Source organism: Mustela nivalis (assembly GCF_964662115.1).
Source record: "Mustela nivalis genome assembly, chromosome: 1".
NCBI classification, from domain to species: Eukaryota; Metazoa; Chordata; class Mammalia; order Carnivora; family Mustelidae; genus Mustela; species Mustela nivalis.
In genome coordinates, this window is record NC_139020.1 from 190,175,803 (window position 1) to 190,195,081 (window position 19,279).

At 51.2% G+C, this 19,279-nt stretch overlaps 1 protein-coding gene across 4 annotated transcripts in view; it reads right to left on the reverse strand.

The window, feature by feature from the left end:
• Positions 1 to 2,400: 2,400 nt before the first annotated feature.
• Positions 2,401 to 19,279, reverse strand: part of FLNB (filamin B) — a 148,823-nt gene continuing 131,944 nt past the window's right edge. For all 4 annotated transcript variants that reach the window (XM_082738607.1, XM_082738606.1, XM_082738605.1 and 1 more), the window contains 8 exons: positions 18,497 to 18,763; positions 17,730 to 17,867; positions 16,169 to 16,284; positions 12,865 to 12,997; positions 10,684 to 10,860; positions 6,188 to 6,406; positions 5,029 to 5,232; positions 2,401 to 4,138 (listed from right to left, as the gene is read on the reverse strand). In XM_082738607.1, the coding sequence (XP_082594733.1) occupies positions 3,951 to 4,138; positions 5,029 to 5,232; positions 6,188 to 6,406; positions 10,684 to 10,860; positions 12,865 to 12,997; positions 16,169 to 16,284; positions 17,730 to 17,867; positions 18,497 to 18,763 (1,442 nt within the window). In that variant the 3' untranslated portion in view covers positions 2,401 to 3,950. The remainder of the gene's footprint in view (positions 4,139 to 5,028; positions 5,233 to 6,187; positions 6,407 to 10,683; positions 10,861 to 12,864; positions 12,998 to 16,168; positions 16,285 to 17,729; positions 17,868 to 18,496; positions 18,764 to 19,279) is intronic.

A 19,279-nucleotide genomic window follows, 5' to 3' on the forward strand; every position in this document is an offset into this window, starting at 1 on the left:
AGGACAAAGCCGGAGGGGGAAAAATTCGAATTCAGGCTTGCTTTGAGCCGTGTGACATTTTTACTCCCTCTTTGAGTTATGATTTGCCATTGTTAGGAGGGGAAAAAAAATGAGCTAAACAAGACGTGTTTCTGGAAGAGAGTTTTCATTAGTGGAATATCCTGATTACAAAACCCCTTCCCCCTCCCAGTTAATGGGGATTTGAAAAGATTCCATTCCTTTCCTAGATCTGGCTTCCATCAGACAGAGTGCTAAGCCCAAAGACAGACAGAGATCACAAGTTTGCAGAGAGGCAGGCAGAGAGAGAGAGAGAGGAGGAGGAGGATGCCTGCTCCCCACTGAGCAGAGCCGCTGATGCGGTACTCCATCCCAATCCTGGGGACCATGACCTGAGCTGAAGGTAGAGGCTTTAACCCACTGAGCCACCCAGGTGCCCCTTCTTCCCCCTTTCTTCTTCCCCAAATCTTTTTTGAAGATTTTATTTATTTATTTGACAGAGAGAGGTCACAAGTAGGCAGAGAGGCAGGCAGAGAGAGAGGAGGAAGCAGGCTCCCAGGACCCTGAGATCATGATCTGAGCCGAAGGCAGCGGCTTAACCCACTGAGCCACCCAGGCGCCCTTCTTCCCCATTTTTAAAATTTTTTATTTTTTTAGATTTTATGTATGTATTTGACAGACAGAGATCACAAGTAGGCAGAGAAGCAGGGAGAGGGGGGGAGGAAGCAGGCTCCCTGCACAGATCCTGAGCAGAGATCCCAATGCGATGCGGGGCTCAATCCCAGGACTCTGGGATCATGACCTGAGCCGAAGGCAGAGGCTTTAACCCACTGAGCCACCCAGGCGCCCCCTTCTTCCCCATTTTAAAATACAAACTTGGGGGTGGTGGTGACAAGGACCAAACACTCATTCTGCCATTTACATTTATTCTGCTAATTTTTAAGGCGGTGCCATTTTTAGGGGAAATTAAATCCCTAGTGTCTTACTCATTTTACATCAAACTCATCAAGATGTGGTTTTTGAGGCCCCTTTGAAGTCTGAAGACCAGCCATGTGGTCAAGGGCCCACAGGCCTCTAAGTGCATTGGAAACAGACATGTTAATCAGTGTTTCCTTCTGGGCAGCTCTGCTGAGGAGGGCTTCCCAGGGCTGCAGACGGAAGGCAGACGAGGGAGAGGCGCACACCGTGGATTGGAAGGGAACTGGGTCTCTCTGGGTTAAAGATCTTTGCAGGTCAGCTGCTAGTGCTGTCCTGCTTACACCCATGTTGGCCCCTCAAAAGTGATGGCCCAGCCAGCCCCGGGTAGAAAGGGGGGGACAAGTCAACTGGAGGAAGTCAGAAAGGGCCTGGTACCAGGTCAAGGTCGAGTTTCAAAGTCATTGAGGTGTTTGCACAGAAAACAGCTCATTCCCATAGCAGCAAGTTCAGGTGCAGAGAGGAGCTGCCCTGTGGTTCTAGCCACTGACCACCTGGGAGGTGCACAGATTTCCCTGGGTCGTGGGTGATGTTTCAGGCAGGGGCCCGCTAGGGCAGCCCCAGGTGTGGCCTTGTACAAGGAATGGCACCTCCAGCAGGGGCTGGTCACAGACAGCAGGAGCCAAGACTCACAGCTCCCAGTGAGATTTCGTAGGAGTCTCACAACCACCCCGAGGGAGGCTTGGAAGGTGCCAGGAAGAAACACACAAAAGGATCCAGTCCTCCTTCCCTGCCTTTCTCTCTAAGCCCTCACTCCAGTGGAGGGCCAGGGGCCCAGCGGGGACTTCCTGGGGCTCATCTGGGGAATCCTGGTGCCCTTCCTGCTCCCACAGAGGGATAACCAGGGAGGAAGAGCCTCCACTCTGGGGACAAAAAGGCCAGGGTCTGGGGTCTGCCCCAAGTGATGTGTCCATTCAGCACCTGAGCTGGTGTCAGTATGGCAAAGTGGGGTCATGGGGGTGCCATGAGGGTGAGCAGGAGGGGTGGGGGGGAGGTATGCTAAGAATATATCAGGCACAAGCTCTTCCTAGCAGAAGGAAGGGACAGGGAGAGAAAGACGAATACCACAGACATCCGAACTCTCTGGTCCAAGGGCACTTGGGACGACAGGTGACATTGCTTCTTGTTTAAGTAAACCCCCTAAAACGACCCCTTCTCCCATCATTGGGGAAAAAGGCTTTCTGTCCTAGACACTGTGTTGGTGTCCTGGCCAGTGCCCCTTCCCTAGGGCCCTCACCGCCACCTGTCTGGCTGCTGGGCCTCCCCTGACACTCCCCTCCCAGCAGCGCTCATGAAGGGCCACCATCCCTCCTGCAAAGAGAAGCCAGGCTCACGTCAGAACAAGCTGCTCATCTGTGGCAGGGAGAGCTGGTCAGAGACTCGAACCATTTATTCAGAAACAACACCGTCCAAGAACACCAAGGGAGCTTGACGGAGCAAACATTTAATAAGTTATAAGATACAATTTACAGTCGGCATCTGATTCCAGTTTCACTTCCACGTCCCAGTTTACAAAACCTGTGGCCCTTTCACATGGGGCTTCGGGCTGCCCCGGTTTCTAAGAGGTGGGCTATTGCCAGCACCTGCTCCCAGCTGCTGCATCTCAGTGACAGTCCTCTGCCTCACTCCCCGTCCCACCCATGGAGGCACTCGTGACCAGGGCAGCCACTTCCTCGGGACGGAGCAGCAAATCAAAAAGGTCTGCCGGCCCAGGCCATACGACACCCCTGGGCCCTAAAGTCGGGCCCAAAGGCTTTAACTTTATTCCAAAGCCAGCTCAGGTCTGCAGAAAGGGGTGCAAAACTCCTTAAGCCCCATTTCTGGAATTATGCACCTGCACGCTGCTTTCCGAACAACCTCAGAGGACATGGTCGGGGCCAAATGAACACAGGGCCACCGTCAGCTATGTAGCTTTCACTATTTCTGCCCAACAACAGAAATAGGAGCTGTCGCTGGCCTTCCTACCCCCTCTGCCACAGCCTGATTTTGAGGCCAAAGATCAGCAGGAGTTCCATTCTTTCCTGCCTATCAATCTTTTCCAGAAGTGATCCCACAGCTGACTGGAGGTGGGTGTGGAATGTTCTGTCCCGTGACAGGCCTCTGCAGACGAGGGGGCACTGACACAGGGACCCACCTGCGGTCCCTTCGAGCGTGTTGGCAAGACTCATCAGACTGACAATGGCTGGAGTGTGTGTTAAGAACAAAGCCTCGAATTGGTTTTAAAAAAAGGGATCTTTGGCAGGAGGGAGCTGCTTGCCACAGCAGAACTTCCTCGGACCCAGAGACTTCAAGGGCCTTTAAAGACAAAAGCAAAACGTGGCTGCCCAGATGGGGCCCATGTCACAACTTTGCAGGGGAAGACTCAGCAGAACGAGGGGAGAGGCACTAGGAGGCACTGAGGGCAGTCTGCTGCCACGTACCACTGCCCTCTGAGACGTGTAAAAAGGCCACGGGGTAGGTGGGGGTGTGGAGATAAGTCATGTCGAAACAAGAGTCTTCTCTGTGATAGGGAGAGATGGAGAGATGCTGCAGAGATGAAGCTGGTTTCTTTTAAGTCATCTTGTTTTCTAAGTGACAGCCTAAAAGTAGGTGGCCTCTTTGCCCTGGCCCGCCCTGCCAGTCTTGTTGCATAACCAGGCTAGCCAATTTCATGCTTTAGGAACGACAGTCTTGCGAGTGACCTTGGTCTGTCTGCAGGGGGCGATGAGTGCCAGCAAGAGGTCAGATCCAGATCTGAACCAAATGAGCATGGAAATCCTCAGCCCACTGCATGAGTCTGTATTTCTTAACAGTCCCCGATGCGTTCCTAAAGAGTCAAGTCTAGGACTTATTTCTCAAGGCACTTTAGAATGACAATGTTTTTGGGGTGGGGTTTCAGACCCATAAACAAGCTGGAGGAAAACTTTGTATACAACAAGTTACAAACAAGCAACAAAAGCAACCACCAGAACTCCTCCCAGCATTTGACGAGAACCGTTTTAAGGCACCGTGACGTGGAATGGACTGCCGGGGATGTGTTCCTCTCCCCACTTCACGGCTAGAACGTAATCTCCCTTCTCCTTGACAACATATGTGACGTTGTATTGTTGGTTGCCCACGTGCTTCATGGAGACCTCTTCGCAGGGGGTGGTTGGCCCATGGACACCAATCAGCAGCATGTTGGAACCTAGGATGCAAGGAAAGGTGGTTACTCTATCAGGATGCATCATGGAAGGCAGAGGAAGGGGAGGGGAAATGGGAGCCAAAGGAAATATACCAACTATTGTCTGCCCAGATTCTGACACTGGGAACTTCGAGAGGTGGGACAACATGGCAATTACAAGCAGACTCAGAGCCCAATGGCATGGGTTCAAATCCCTGCCTGCCACCTCCTAGCTGGGTGACCTTGGATGAAGAACTTTACCTCTCTCTGCCTTTGCTTGCCCATCTGTAAATAGGACATGATCCTAGCACCTCCCCTATGGACTTGCTATGAGGTTTACAGAGTTATATGTGAAGCCCTAGCTTGTAGCAAAGAGTTATATAAGTGATCGCTACTCTGATCTCATTCTCATCAGAAACTTAAGGGAGGTCACTTTATAAAGGTTCCCATTTTAGACAATAAGAAACTGACTTTTAGAAAATGATTTAATACCTTTCCCAAGATCACATGGCTAAGTTTGGGGCAGGAAGGAAGGAGGCAAGGAAGGAAGGGAGGGGTGAGGGAAGGGGGCGGGGGAAGAAGTACTGGAGCCAGGTTTCCAGCCCAGATGTGCCAGATCCCCGAGCCCAGGCAACTAACCACTGACACCCAAATCAATACTCAAATTCAAACTGCAATTAAAGCAATTATTGGCAGAGAAAGGAGCCAGGTTACCGATTCAATTTGCCCATCTGTAATGGGGATAATGTCACCTTTCCTGTTTACCTTGTGGGCATTTGAAGGAATCGAGAGTCAAAAGAGGAAAATCATCAGCAAATATTAAGTACTTGCAAATGCCTGGGTTGCATGGGCCGGTGGGCAGAGGGTGTCAGCCTGCCTCCACCCTGACCCTCAAGCAGGACCAGGCTACCTACCGGCTTTGCTGCAGTCCACCAAGAAGGAGCTCTTCTGGCCCACGAAGGCCTTTGAGAGCCCTGCCCCCTTGGAGGTCACCTTGCTGGCATCTGAGGATGCCTTGGGGATGGCACTATAGCAGGTCTCTGTCGATGACCTGGTCACAGACTCCACCAGAATGGACGAGGTCTCATTGGCTGAGCCAGGGCTGACCAGACGCTGGCCTACAGGATGGAAGGGAGGGGAGGTAGGAGTGAATGGCCAGAGGCAGTAGGCTCTCTCAGCTACAAGAGGCGAGTGTCCCGGGGGCAGAAGCTCCAGGAAAGTCCGTGCACCTCAACAGCTGGATCCCAAAGCTACCACATCCCCACCTCATATCCCCAACACCTGATGTAAACGTTGCCAGCTCCCCATCTCACACCCATAATGTCTTCCAAACCCCTGGGTCCCACCCCACCCAGTGGGCAATGACAAATGACCAAGCCTGGAAATCCCTCCCACATAACCCTGTGGCACCCTGCAGAATCTACTTCTTTCCATGGAAATAAAATACCCTTATGCATAAACAATGTCAGATGTTGGGGAGAACATAAAACAAAATTAACAAAAATGGTTCTCTCTGCATGTGAAAGGATGATTTTTCCATCTAACTCTTTAATAAATTTTTCTGCAATGAAGCTATATATACTACCTATACAACAGTGAACCGAGCAGAGACACGTGGAAGGGATTTACTATGATATTTATGATGATTACCTAGGGCCCGTGGGCTGTGAGATGCTATTGACTGGTATTTTTCCTAGTGCTCTGAAAGAGGTGCATTTTTATAAATTTAATAAAACCGTTTGATTATTTTAAAAGTAAAAGGCTAGAAACAAGAGGATTTTTCAGGTCCGATCTTAACAAATATGTAAATTTTTTTTCTGTTCTGTTAAACATTTTTTTTTCAATCTCGACACTCATCATTTTATAGGGCGATGATGTCAACACATATTCACGGGCTTCTAAAGATGTTTACTCTCCTGGCAATGTCCTACCATTTCTTTATATTCAAGATTCAAAGTAGATTCAACATATCTAAAATTACCCACAGTTTCTAGTATCAATTAACTCTGTTGATAATCTGACAGGACACGGTCCACAGGAAAAACAGTAACTTCAAAGCCGTTTGGTTGTTACCTGTCACCTTGGCCTTGAATGGACTGCCCACAATGTGGTTGGGTCCACCATATTTGACGCCAATCAGGTAGTTTCCAGGAGCCATGGGCGTGTACATGACTTTGTAGCCTTCTGGGGTTTCCTGGCAATCCATTTTAACTTTGGACGGGCCTTCGATGGTGACAGATAACGTCCCCGGCCCTGCTCGGGTGGTGTTGATGAAAAATTCAGACTGGATGCCTGGGAGAAATGAAGAGGGAATGTGTATTGGTTTGGAGGGATGGGGGGATGTAGTTTGGGGAGCTTTCCCAGGGGCAGTGAAGCAGTGGCGGGGGTCGGGGGGAGACATAGGTTTCCGCACAGAGGCACAGCATCGGTACTAGCTCTGAGCTCCTGAGGGCAGTAACTCCCTTTTTCCTAGCAGGAGGCAAGAGTGTGGCTGACCTTTCGCCCACCAGCCCCAACCGCCAGGACACCCTGTTCTTGCCTCTGGGAAGGCGTGGTGGCTGAGGACAAGAAGCCGGAGTCTTCGCTGTCAGCCTAACATGCTGTTTCAGCTGCCGGGGGCTCAGCCCTGCCTCCAGCGGGGTGGAGGATGCGTGGGCCCCTCTGACCTTTCCTTTTTCCCCTGAGTGGACTTGGAGACGCCAAGCAGACCCAGCATCTTCTTCTCCTCCCACAGGCTCCCTGCCTCAGTCACCACGCTGAAGTCTGGGGAGGCTGTTGGAATCTGCCAGCCCTCCCCTTTGCCAGGAGCACCAGCCGGCCGAAACAGTGGCTCCTGCTAACTGACTCAAGCTTCCACTGCTCGGGTTCCTAGAGTAAGCATCCTGTTACGTACCCAGTGACTCCTGTTCAACAAACGACAGAGGCTCAGGGAGGCTCGGGCACTTGCCGGGCAGTGATACAAACTAGGAACTGGTAGAACGGGGGTATGAACAATTCCATGTGGCTCCAGAGCCTCTTGCCTGGCCCACAGGGGCCTTCTGCACGGACATCTTGCCTTGTGACAAAGAAAAGCTGGGCTGATCAATGTCTGTGCTGCATTTCTGCCTGAGCCCGGGGCCCTGCAGAAGCCTCCACTCCTTCAGGCCCATTTCCCATGCCAAGAGGCAGGAGGTGGTCCGTGAGGGCTGCCCGCGACAGTGCCCTCTAAAGGCCATCCCCGGCACAGCAGCTTGTGCAGAGCAGGGCTTTTCCCCAGAGCCCTGGATGCCGCCCCAGCTGGGAACTATTTGGGTTTAATTATAGCTCCTAGGCCAGAGAAAGAATTATTGTTCTGGCTATCAATAAAACAAAGGCGCTGCTATCATGCAACCCCCAAACACAACCCAGCTGCTTCTGGAAGCTCCTGAGGCTCCTCCTGTCCCAGGGCCCCCCCGATTATCTCAACCTTGTCTCTAAACCCTGCAGCCAGAGTGAGGCTGTGTGTGGGGGTGGGGTGGCACACGACAAGGGACGGCCTTTCCAGGAAGTAGCTGCAAGGCGACAATAAGGAAAGATATTTTTAAAGTGAAGATGAAAAAACCCGGCTGTAGTGGCGAGAAGCCCAACCCATTTTAACAAGTTGCCGCCTTCTCGAGAAAGATCAAGATCTGTGAATCCTGGCTGTGAGGGCCTGGAGAGACAGGAGACACGAGGTGGGAAAAGAGAAGTAAGGAATGACAGGGCAAGAGCTACGTGGAACAACCTGTGGGGTGGGCTCCCTTATTCTTCCCATTTTACAGGAAGGAAGCGGAGGCCGGGTGAGGTCAAATCCTTGGCGCCAAGTCCCACGGCTGGGGAATGGCAGGACTGGGATTTAAACACGAGACCCGGCCAGCGTGGAGCTAAGGCACTTGTCTGAGAGAAGTGAGGAAAAAGAAAATCCCCACACACAGGAGTCCCTCTGCCTACTGCCTCCAGCTAGAGCATGACAGCCCAAACATCTCTGGGCATGGCGGTCTTCCCCCCTGCAGCCCCGTGAGCGCACAGCTGAGTTCCTGTGTGGTGAATTCGTGTCTACTGCAGCCCTACTTTATTGTGAAGGTGGGCGATGGGGCAGGGGAGGGACGGAGGCTCTTCTACTCCACCTGGCACGCACAGGGGATCTTGGAGCATTTTATCACGAAGACTGGTCTTCCAACCCAGAGAGCATTGAGAACCCCCTGGTCTCATGCTCAACCTCTCAACTCCCTGGCAAGCAGAGAGTCCCACCCCAAATTCTCCACATTCCCCTGCTCCAAAACCTGCAAAATGGCCCATTTAAAGCTCAAGCCAAAAGATACAGCAAGCGAACCCATAAAAACACAGGGAAGTTTGCTTTATTCTGAAGGTCAGGGTGCCAGGCCCTCCAGCAGCCAAGCACAGATACCTTTTCATCCCATGCACACTGCAGCTGTGTTATCTTGGGATGGATATTTGGGAAAAGGCTTGCGAGCGGGAGGGCTAGAAAAACAAGACGCCTTCCCCTTGACAAGAGCAATATTGACACAGCGTTTCAAACAGGCATGCTCTGTACCTCTCCCTCCTGGCTGGGAGTCTCCCTGTAAGACTGGCTCCTTCTCTCAGTGGCATCCAGCCCTTGCAAAGGACAGCCTTGAAACCCAAGCTCCCGAGAAGGCATGCAAACAGCCAAGAGGAAGCACGAGAGGCCCCGAACACAGCAGGTGTGATCCAGCAGGAGGGAAGGTGGCTGCTGGCAGCTGCAGGAGACCTCAGTGGCTGCTATGCAACCCGGACCAAGGTGTGTGTGGCTCCGATGCCGGGAGGACCCCACGTGGTCTTTAAAGGCAGGTGGCCTGCCAGGGACCAAATGCCTGTGCTCCTGCATGGGGACCATTCCAGGCAGCTGGGACAATAGGGGTCCTCGTTTAGAATACCCCCCAAAGTGGGCCAGGGATGAAGTCATTATCTGGGGTGAGCTAGCCACTCAGAGAGGCAGCCAAACTCCGGGGTTAAGGGTATAGGCTTTGAGGTCAGGGACCCAGACTGATTTTTGGTTCTGTTACTCCCAGCTAAGTAAGCTTAGGGAGAGACTCAACCCTTCTGAGCCTCACTTTCTTCATCTGTGAAATGGAATGGCATACGGTGAAGGGTTACCATGCCTCTTATTAAGGGCAGGCTGCTGGCCCACAGTTCAGTGTGGAGCTGGACTAGACGGTCTTGGGAGTCCAGAAGTATTTACGCCACCCCTGTGGGTGTTTCTGCTGAGGCCACTGCTTCAACCAGAGCCTAGGGCCGCATGCCAGTCTGTCAGTGACTCCTGCACCCGGACAGGGCCCCTCGGGCCACTTGGGACACAGGCTCCCTAGGGCTGGATCCCCAGGAGCCGCAGCCACTCATCTCCTTGCCCAGGCAAGGCGGGTGTGCTTTGTCCAAGTCACCACATCAGCAGGAGACTGGAGCAGAACTTGTACACACAAGGGCCTTGAGCCGGGACCGGGCTGCCTTCCCAAGGCCCAAGGTAACCCCCAGTGCAAACCATGCCCAGTGTGTCCATGTCTGCAGACAGGCCCTGCAGAAAAGCCTGAGTGGACAAGCTCCCCAGGCTGGCCCTCTCCATACAGTGACCCCCCACCCACCCACCCAAGGCCCGCCTGGAGGCTCATGGGATGAACACGAACCGCAACCATTACAAGGAGCAGATATCTGTGTCTTGACACATAGTTCTCGAAGATGCCAAGTGAAAAACACTGTACAGTAGCACATGCACCAAGATTATTTCTGGAAAATAAAAGCCAAACTGTATGTCCACCTTTTTAACAAACCAACTAGCTAAGTGACCATGTGTGAGGGTGACAGACACAGGCAGACAGAAGGTCCTCCCCTGAACCACAGGTGGTGTTCCCTCCTGGGTCTAGACAGAAGGAGGGAGAAGCAAAGAGACAGAGCCAGCTTCCTTTATACACATCCCCGCTGCCTCCTTTGCAACCAATGTGCCCCATCCACGGTAAAGACTAAAACCAGACTATAAGAAGTCCAAAAAGCTCTAGAATTCCTTGCCACCATCTTTTCTCCTCCTCCCCAAGGACCAGAAACTAAAACGGGGAGGCAGACTGTGACAGGTCCTACTGCCAATTCAAGGTTGTTTCTGTGAGCCCAGGACTGCAGAAGGAATGGAGGGCAGGAGACCTCCCAGGAGGCCTGTGACACACACTGAATCCTTTGCAGGCGAAGAAACCCTCAGAAGCAAAGACAGGACCCTGTCTTCCCTCACCATCGGTGTCCTGGCCCTGAATTCAAGGCACTTGGCCAAGGAAGACAGGCGAAGTGGAACAAACAGTAATGAGGTGTGATAACACAGTCATCAAGCCCTTGCTTTTGGACTGACCGAGGGTCAAAGTACATGTCCCCAAACAATTCCAGAGATCAAGAGCTCCAAAGTGTTGAGCATTGCAGCTTCCCCAGCGTGGGGGGTGTGTGTGTGGGGGGGTGGGGAGAGGTCAGGGAAGGCTTCCTGAAGTCTGAAGAGCTCCTGCTGGCTGAGCCCCTGGAGCAGGCTCAGCTAATGATCAGAGGCGGAGGCCATGGGTTACCTGTGGTGCCCCCCTCAAGCCCGGCGCCGTAGGCGGACACCAGGGCGGGGTTCCCCGCTTGTCCAGGCTCCCCGACCCGCACTTTGAAGGGGCTTCCAACCACGTGGCTCCCGTTGAACTTGACGTCGATCGTGTGGATGCCGTTCTCATGGGGGATGAAGCGCACAGCGTACTTGTCTAGGAGAGTGAGCAGAGTACAGGGTCAGGCTGAGTATGTGCATACGACCAAACGAGGCGAGGAAAAAGGACGGGAGTCCAGCCGGAGACGGTGCATTTTAAATCATTAATAAGACCACACCTCTCCCGGAAGCCTGGTACCCGGTATGTTGGATTTCAAACCCAAATGGGCCTGTTTAGGTGTCCCTCGTCAACCCTTTGGGAAATGCATCCAAGTCTCAAATTCTAGGATTCATCCTCTGAGAACATGGCATCTGCCTTGGGAGAACACTTTCTTTTTTCCAAAGATATTTTTATTTATTTCAGAGAGAGAGAATGAGAAAATGAGTGAGGGGCAGGGCAGAAGGAGACGGAAAAGCAGGCACCCTACAGAGCAGGGACCCCCCCCCAAGCGGGGCTTAATCTCAGGACCCTGGGATCGTGACCTGAGCCAAAGGCGAACGCTTAACCGACTGAGCCACTCAGGCACCCCGGAAGAACACTTTATGAAAAGCTCACTTCTCACAAAGTTTCTCTTGAAGGGAAAAGAAATGGCTCCAACTAGCATTAATGCTCCTGAATTAAGCTCTAAGCTAGCAACTGCTTCCCCAGGGCAATGGCCAGGTTTTCCACAGTGTTTAGGTCACAGCAGGCGGCAATCTGTCCAATGACCAGCCACCAAGACTATCCATCCGTCACCTCTTTCTCCTTGATGCAGACTAACTGCTCTCCTCCAACATCTCCAGGTGTCTACCCTTACTGGACACATCGTAGGACACATAACAGATGCCCTACACTTCCTCACGTATCGGAGCCCACATTCCACGTCACTTCCTCTGAGAAGCCCTCCGGGCTCACCAAGGCAGGAACTTGCTTTTCTCTCCTGTTCCCTCATCATTTCATTCTCGGGTCCCCTGTGGTATTACTGACCACCTGGGGTTCTCCGTAGGGACTGCAGGCTTCCAGCCAGGTCCCCATCCCACTCTGAGCTCCTGCTTGAGGGCAAGCATCATGTCTTCCTCCTACCATCCTGCCAAGTCTCTCACACTTAACAAATGTTCACTGGCAAAATGGCTCATTAAAGTTGATAGACGTCAGAGAATTCCATACGTCAAGGGAGCAGGCAGGAAAATCTTGGACTCATAAGCATACTGGAGTCCCAGATTCTTTGAAATTTTCGGATGAACATCGATTAACTTTTCCCTCAGAGTAAAGTGAGGTCAGAGAGTACTTACTTGTGTCATAAGGTTAACAACATAATAAAAATCTGTTAAGATTTTGTTAAACTAGAAGGAAAAAGCCACAGGGGCGCCTGGGTGGTTCAGTGGGTTAAAGCCTCTACCTCCGGCTCAGGTCATGATCCCAGGGTCCTGGGATCGAGCCCCGTATGGGTTCTCTGCTCAGCGGGGAGCCTGCTTCCTCCTCTCTCTCTGTTTGCCTCTCTGCCTACTTGTGATCTCTTGTCTGTCAAATAAATAAAAAAAAATCTTAAAAAAAAAAAAAAAAGAAGAAGAAAAAACCCACAGTGAATAGAATGTGAACAGAATCTGAAAAACAACAGAAAATAAAACAGTTTGTTAAAAAAAGAAAAGAAAGGAGTGCCTGGGTGGTTCAGTTGATTAAGCATCTGCCTTCAGCTCAAGTCATGATCCCAGGTCCTAGGATCAAGTCCAGGAGCCCTGCTCAGCAGGAAGCCTGCTTCTCCCTCTCCCACTCCCCCTTCTTATGTTCCCTCTTTTGCTGTGTCTCTCTGTCAAATAAATAAATAAAATCTTTTAAAAAAAGAAAAAGAAAAGCAAAGAAAAGGAAAAAAGAAAAAGGAAGGCTGTGTCCTAAAGTGTCTTCCTGTCCCTGGCGAATGTTTATGCCCTAATTTGTAAACAGGGCCTGGCAAGAGCAGCAAAAAGGATCTGCAGGCTGGCTGGCCTCGGTGCGGCTGGTGAGCCCTCCATGGGGGTGCATGCCTGCAGAAACGTGCCTCAGAGAGGCACAGATGCCGGGGGTCTGCCCGCCCGCCCCGCTCACCTGGCTCCAGCTCAGACACGTGGCACTCCTCCACGGCTCCTGAGGGGCTGTGCACCTTCGCATCGATCTTGCCTTTTGCCCCATTCAACCTTATAGCAAAGGAGGCTGGCTGGTTAACTTTTAATCCCGATTCCTGGGAATTTAATACATTAAAGAGGTTATGGCCCTTGGTGTTCCTGTTCGGTGGCACACACTGACCCGACCTGGGACTCCACGGGACAGTTCTCGTGCAAAAAGGCCCGGGATATTGAACCATACAACATCTGACAACAGAAGAGCAGGTGCCTTCTTCCACACTTCTAGCTTTAAATATAAGACAGCAGAGACCCATGTCAGCGTCGTCTAGCACCTCGGTTTGGGCTGGGAGAGAGGGTTACCGGATTTGGAGACTCAGACATCCTCGCCAACAAAACTGTAATTTCCGTATCTCAAACAAGACCAGACAGCCAGAAAACCCAGTGCCTTCCAAGTCAGAAAGGACCCTCTTTTAAGAGGAGCCTGGCAACGGACAAAACCCTGTACTCACCAACATGAACAGTTTTATATCATTGCTATTTTTTATCTCAAGGGTAGGAATGGAGACAACTTTTAATAAACTCATAGAGGAGTATACCCCAGCAGGACCTGGGGTGACTACCATTTCCTAGGTATGTAAGTAAAGTTGTTCCACCTTTGAGTCTCAGTCTTCTGATCTGCAGAATGGGCACAATAACCGAATCTACGCCAGACAGCTGCCGTATCAGGATGAAAGGAAGTGATGCATTCCAAGCACTCAGCGCAGGGGCTGGTCCATACACAGAAAGGCTCCCAAAGGTCAGCTTATCGTTAAGTATGTATATGAACTCAGAAGTTGTCTGCACTTAACTCCCCGTCTCCCCCCACCCTCTGCCTTCCTCCCCCCACCTCAACAGAAAGAAGTCTAGTGTACCTAGACTTTTTTTTTTTTTTTTTTACTCTTCACTGGTTCAGTTTTACCCTCCACACTCAGCCCTGGAAACTAGAGCCTCTCCCAGGAGAAGGGGATTAGAGGTTTAGATGCTTAAGATAGTTTAAAATTGGCCAGTCCTGCCTGAACCACAAGATTTAATTCGTTAGCAGTTTTGTGGTGAAGTCGATCAGACAGCCACTCCTCAGATGATACCGCAGGGTGTGATCGAAGCACATGGGGGTCTTGTTAAAATGCAGATTCTGATCCAGCGGGTCAGAGGCCGGGGCGGGGGGTTGGGGGGGGTGCGGCACAGAGAGCCTGGAGTTCTAGGAGTCTAGTAAACTCCCAGGCAATGCTGAGGCTGCTTGTCCCAGGACCACGTCTCACCAATAAGGCAGTAAAGCTACACTGCTTAGCTGGTAGCCAAGAGCCACCAAAGAATATATTTTTTAAAAATTTGTATCAATTAAATTAAATTAAATTGAAGATCTGATTCCTCAGTTACATTAGCGACATTTCAAGGGCTCAACAACCACGTGTGGCCAGTGGCTACCACGTTGCACAGAGGAGATGTGAGACGTTTCCGTTGTTGTAGAACATTCTATTGCACTGTGCTGCACTGGAGGTCACAGGCTGGGGAAAGAGGACTGCACACGAAATTCTGGAATCTTTGATCGCCAGATTGCCCCCGTAGCACCTCCCCTCCTCTACGAAATGCCAGCCGACTTTAATTTTCTAAAAAGTCTTAAACGCAAGACAAAACAATACATGCCTCTCTTTTCCTAATCAGCACCAGATGTTGGCATGCAGGCCGCGGGCAAATCTCCGATAAATAATTTACATATCACTCAGCACCAAGTGACCCAGGGGGAGGGGGGAGGGGTGCGGAATGGGACAAAGAGACACGCACAACCCACTGCACACTTGTTCAAATATTGACGACCTAACGGTGATGAGAGGAGACTACAGAAAAGTCTCCTGGAGAGGATTTCTCCAAACCAGGTTTTTTGGGGACAGAACCATTTACGTTACCTGAATCCGCTTGCCGCTAAATCCTCAAGAGGGAGATAAACGCCTCAGAAGATCTGAGAGAAATCTTCGAGATGCATGAAGGCAGCTCTCTGCCCTTAACAAATGCTGGGTTTATCTCCCTCCACAGGTTTTAGTTAAGTCGGCCACAGAAGAAACTTCTGTTAAGAAGCCTTTAAATGAAACACAAGAAAAACATCGACACCACAGCGACCCGTTCGCACCCTGAGGACTCTTGGGTGAGGCCTCTTCAATCCGCCGAGGTGAGTCTGCTTTGGGTTCAGTCTGATGTTTCGGAACAACCAGCAGCACTAGTTCTCCTCAGGGTAAGGTTAGAATCTCACATGTAAACCAAGTGTGTGGAATTAGGGTCGATGAGATCACCAACCTCAGATAAAGGATTTTCAAAAATGGGGGTGGGGGTGGGGCAGCTGAAGGCTACTGAGAAATCCCACTGATCAGAAATCAGACTGGGGGACTCTGGTGTGATTCTGCAACTGAACTGCTGCTCCTGATTTCTGACACCTAATTGCTTTTCAGTGTCCTGAGTAATGACCCAAAGGTATCCCTACCGGTTATTAGTCTGGCTGCAGGCTCTAATGAAACCTTGACTTTGACAGCCTGTTGAAGACGGGGGAAAGTTGCCCTTTCTGGCACCCCCACAGGTTGGACTATGTGACTGCTTGCCACCGTGCCAGGGCGGGGATTCACAGGGCCATGGTTAAGACCACAGGTTCTGGAGCCACAGAGACCATCCCTCTGCCTCATGCTAGCTGGTTTCTGGTAGCCGTAACCTCTCTATACCTCAGTTTCTCCATCTTTAAAATGGGGTCCGGAGAAACCTACTCCCGAGGCTCATGCAAGGATTTAATACTGATCAAGTCCTTAGGTGGTACCTTGCACCCTTATAAATAAAGCACCATAATAAAATCAACTGCAATTGACTTTTTGGAGGGAGAGGAAGCCTGCCTACTGTCCTTGTCCCTGGACTGTTGGCCTGGTGTTTGTTCTGTTGGAAAGTCCTCCTTAACCCTTAACCAATTATTAACAGGCCTCCTTTGTTTCTCTTGAATAAATATTTAAGAAACGAACTTGTTCCCAAATGTTGAGGTGTTCTGTTGACTGTGGCTCTGTTTCCGCTTGCCCCAAGTGTCTCCTGTCCTAACCATGGTGGAGGTGGGGGTTTCACTCTGCCATGGGAAGAAGGGTCCTCTACAGCTGGTAGCATCTCTGGTCCCACTGGAATGGGGCCCTTGGCACTGAAGGGAGGATTGAAGCGGCCTCAAGAGTCCAGGGTTTCACTGGTCGGCCTGTGGCCAATGAGACGGATGTTTCCTTGCGTCTCACCTGAAGGCTCATAACAGTGAGGCGGCGGGCGTCGTCCGAGGGTGCGACGACTGGCACCAGGTAAGGACTTTCAGGGATGTGCTCATCGTTGAACTTGATAGACACTTCGTAGTTACCTGTGTGGACAGAAAAGTCCCATCATTTCAGAGAATCTGGGAAGGTGGTTCCAGAGCGGCCTCTGGCTTCCTTCCTAGGGCTGAAATGCCTTCCAAGAGCCTCTGCCTCCCCGACCGTCAGGGCTGGTTGGTTGGCTGAGGGCAGGTCACCTAGCTGAGGTTGAGCCAATAGGATTCCTTTAGTTGGGAAAGGGCCGATAGTCTTCTTCTTCTTCTTCTTTTAAGATTTTATTTATTTATTTGAGAGAGAGAGAGTGTGTGCAAGCACGTGCATGAGTAGGGGGAGGGGTAGAGTGAGAAGGAGACTCTTTGCCAAGCAGGGAGCCTGATCCCAGGACCCCAGAATCATGACCTGAGCCAAAGACAGACACTGAACTGACTGAGACACCCAGCCACCCCAAGGGCCAAGAGTCTTAACTTGGGTCCAAGGCCTCCCTAAGGTCCTGCTTATAGAACTCAGGAGACCTAGGAAACTTGAATGGGAAAAAAAATTACATCTTACTTTCACTAAGTTCAGACTGAAATTTAGCATTTCCTTTCTTTCTATTGGAAAGGTCAACAAGAGGGGGGCCTGGGTGGCTCAGTAGGTTAAGCTCCGCCTTCAGCTCAGGCCATGATCTCAGGGTCCTGGGATGGAGCCCTGCATTGGGCTCTCTGCTCAGCAGGGAGCCTGCTTCCCTCTCTCTCTCTGCCTGCCTACTTGTGATCTTTCTCTCTGTCAAATAAATAAATAAAATCTTAAAAAAAAAAAAAAAAGAAACATCAATAAGAAACACTCAAAGCACACATCAGAAGCGTGATTCTGTCACCAACAAAGATCACAGATATTTTCATGTCACTTTACAGTTTTACATATACCTTAATGTATTATTTACTCTCACCTCTACTTTGAAATTAAGGTCCTTAGCAGACCATTACCAAATCCTATGACTTCATGTATTCAGGAAGAATGTGCTTATGTTACTATGTTACACATTCTCCTGAAGATTTTGATAACTCCATTTTAATGTAACTGATTTCTTTTATAACCCAATGCATTTTATTTTATATGTTTAAAACATTATCCTGAGAACAGTCCCTGTAGGCTTTAGGAGATGCCCAAGAGAGTCCACGGCTCACAAAAGGTCAAGAGCTGCTGCTTGAGGGAGCTCAGAGCCCTGAGCCCACAGAACCAGTGGCCAAGGATGGGAAGAGAGCCTGGTCAGCGGGAGGAAGGGCAGGGCTGAATGAAGGAATGAAGGAGAGGCCAGCAGAGAGGTACCAGAGAACCACACTTCCTGCCCCGAGGCCCGACTGATTTCCTGCCATGGATTTCTAGAAGGCACTCCCACGCACCCATACAGATAAACTTCATTGACTGGAGCTAGCTGGCCAGGCTTCCGTTCCCTACAGCCTAGGCATCCCCCAACAAGGAACACATCCTCAGCTGGCTCGTGATTACATACCAGGCTCCTGGGCAATGTAAGACACACCACACGATCCATTTTTATGGTCATCGAACGTAATCTCGGCCTTACTAGGGCCTTCAACAGCAATGGACAAGCCACCAGCACCTGCTTCCCGGGTCCAGATGCTGAATTCGGCTACAGCAAAGAAACACCTGGTTAGCGACCAAGCTTGGGACATACTCTCTTCTAGCTCACACCTACAATGCTGGGTTCCATCTGCTCCCTTTTCTCTCCTTTAAGGCCAGGCAGAGCCCCAAGGAAGGGCATCATCGATGTTTTCGGAGCATCACCCATGAGAACATAAAGTTTGTGGGAAATCAGGCATCTCTGAACACACCCGACCGAGGCAGAAAAAGATGAGAACACTCAGTTTTGTCCCTAGAGATCTTCCCCACCAGCAACCACCACCACAATGGGTTTTGTAGAATTCCAGTGTGTTCCACCAAATGTCAGCACTGCAGGACGGTCTGCAAAGAGCTTCCTTAGCCTGCGTCCCTCTTAGATGCTCACACACTTAGTTACAGGCTCTATGGGTCTCTCAGTAAGCTTGTTTATTAGCTTTGGGTAAGTGGGTAATTCCTAATCATGTGTAGCCACAGAGGCCTTGTTTTCAAGAATGCCCCTCAATACCACCGTCAGAATCCCATACCCGAAAGAATGCCCCTCAACAGCACCGTCAGAATCCCACACCCGTGAAGAACGTGGGGTGCTCACACCTGTAGGCTCCTCCTGTTCTCAAGTCATGAGCCCACCCACAAGCTCACCTGGGACCCCTGCTTCTCCTCTCTCCAGGCCAGGGCCTCCTGCGCGGACCTTGTGGGCGCCCCCCTCTCCCAGTGGCCCCACGGTGAACTGGAAGGGGCTGCCGGTCACGTGCTGGCCGCGGTACTTGACGCTGACTGTGTGAACGCCCATCTCCTGGGGCACAAACCGGACACAGTGCGAGTTCTTCCCCACGGACACGATCTCAGCCTCGGTGATGCGGCCAGAGGGGCTGGTGACATGGGCCGACATGTCACTGCTGTCGATTTCTGAAAGGGGGCGGAAGTTTGGGGAGGAAGAGAGCAGGGTTAGGGTGAGGGACCAAGGCAGAGCAGGCCATGCAGGGCAAGCAGCAGAGGGCAAGGCGGGGCAGAGGGCAGCCCAGGGTGGGATATGGGGTGCTCAGGCTTTCCTCCCACTCAGGCGGGATGCCTACCCTCCTGTTTCCCTCAAACCCTGGGTTGCCGTGGCCACCATGGAGATGCCAGGGCCCCTCCAGCCACACAGTGCAGAGAATGTTGTAGGGATAGTGACACTGTCTGCCCCACCGAGTACTTTTATAGACTTCCTAGCTGGCATTAATTCCACACAGCAGTTTCAAACCAGGGCCTGGAGCTGGTAAGTGACAGCAGGTAAACAGAAACCATTATAACAGGTCAGATGTTCCTAAGCCAAAGGTGACATGTGCCCATCCATCATGCTTACTGGGGCTCTTTTCCACGGGTAGGTAAGGGGAGAAAATGCAAGAACTGTCACCCCGTACCTTCAAGAAGACTTGGCATTTC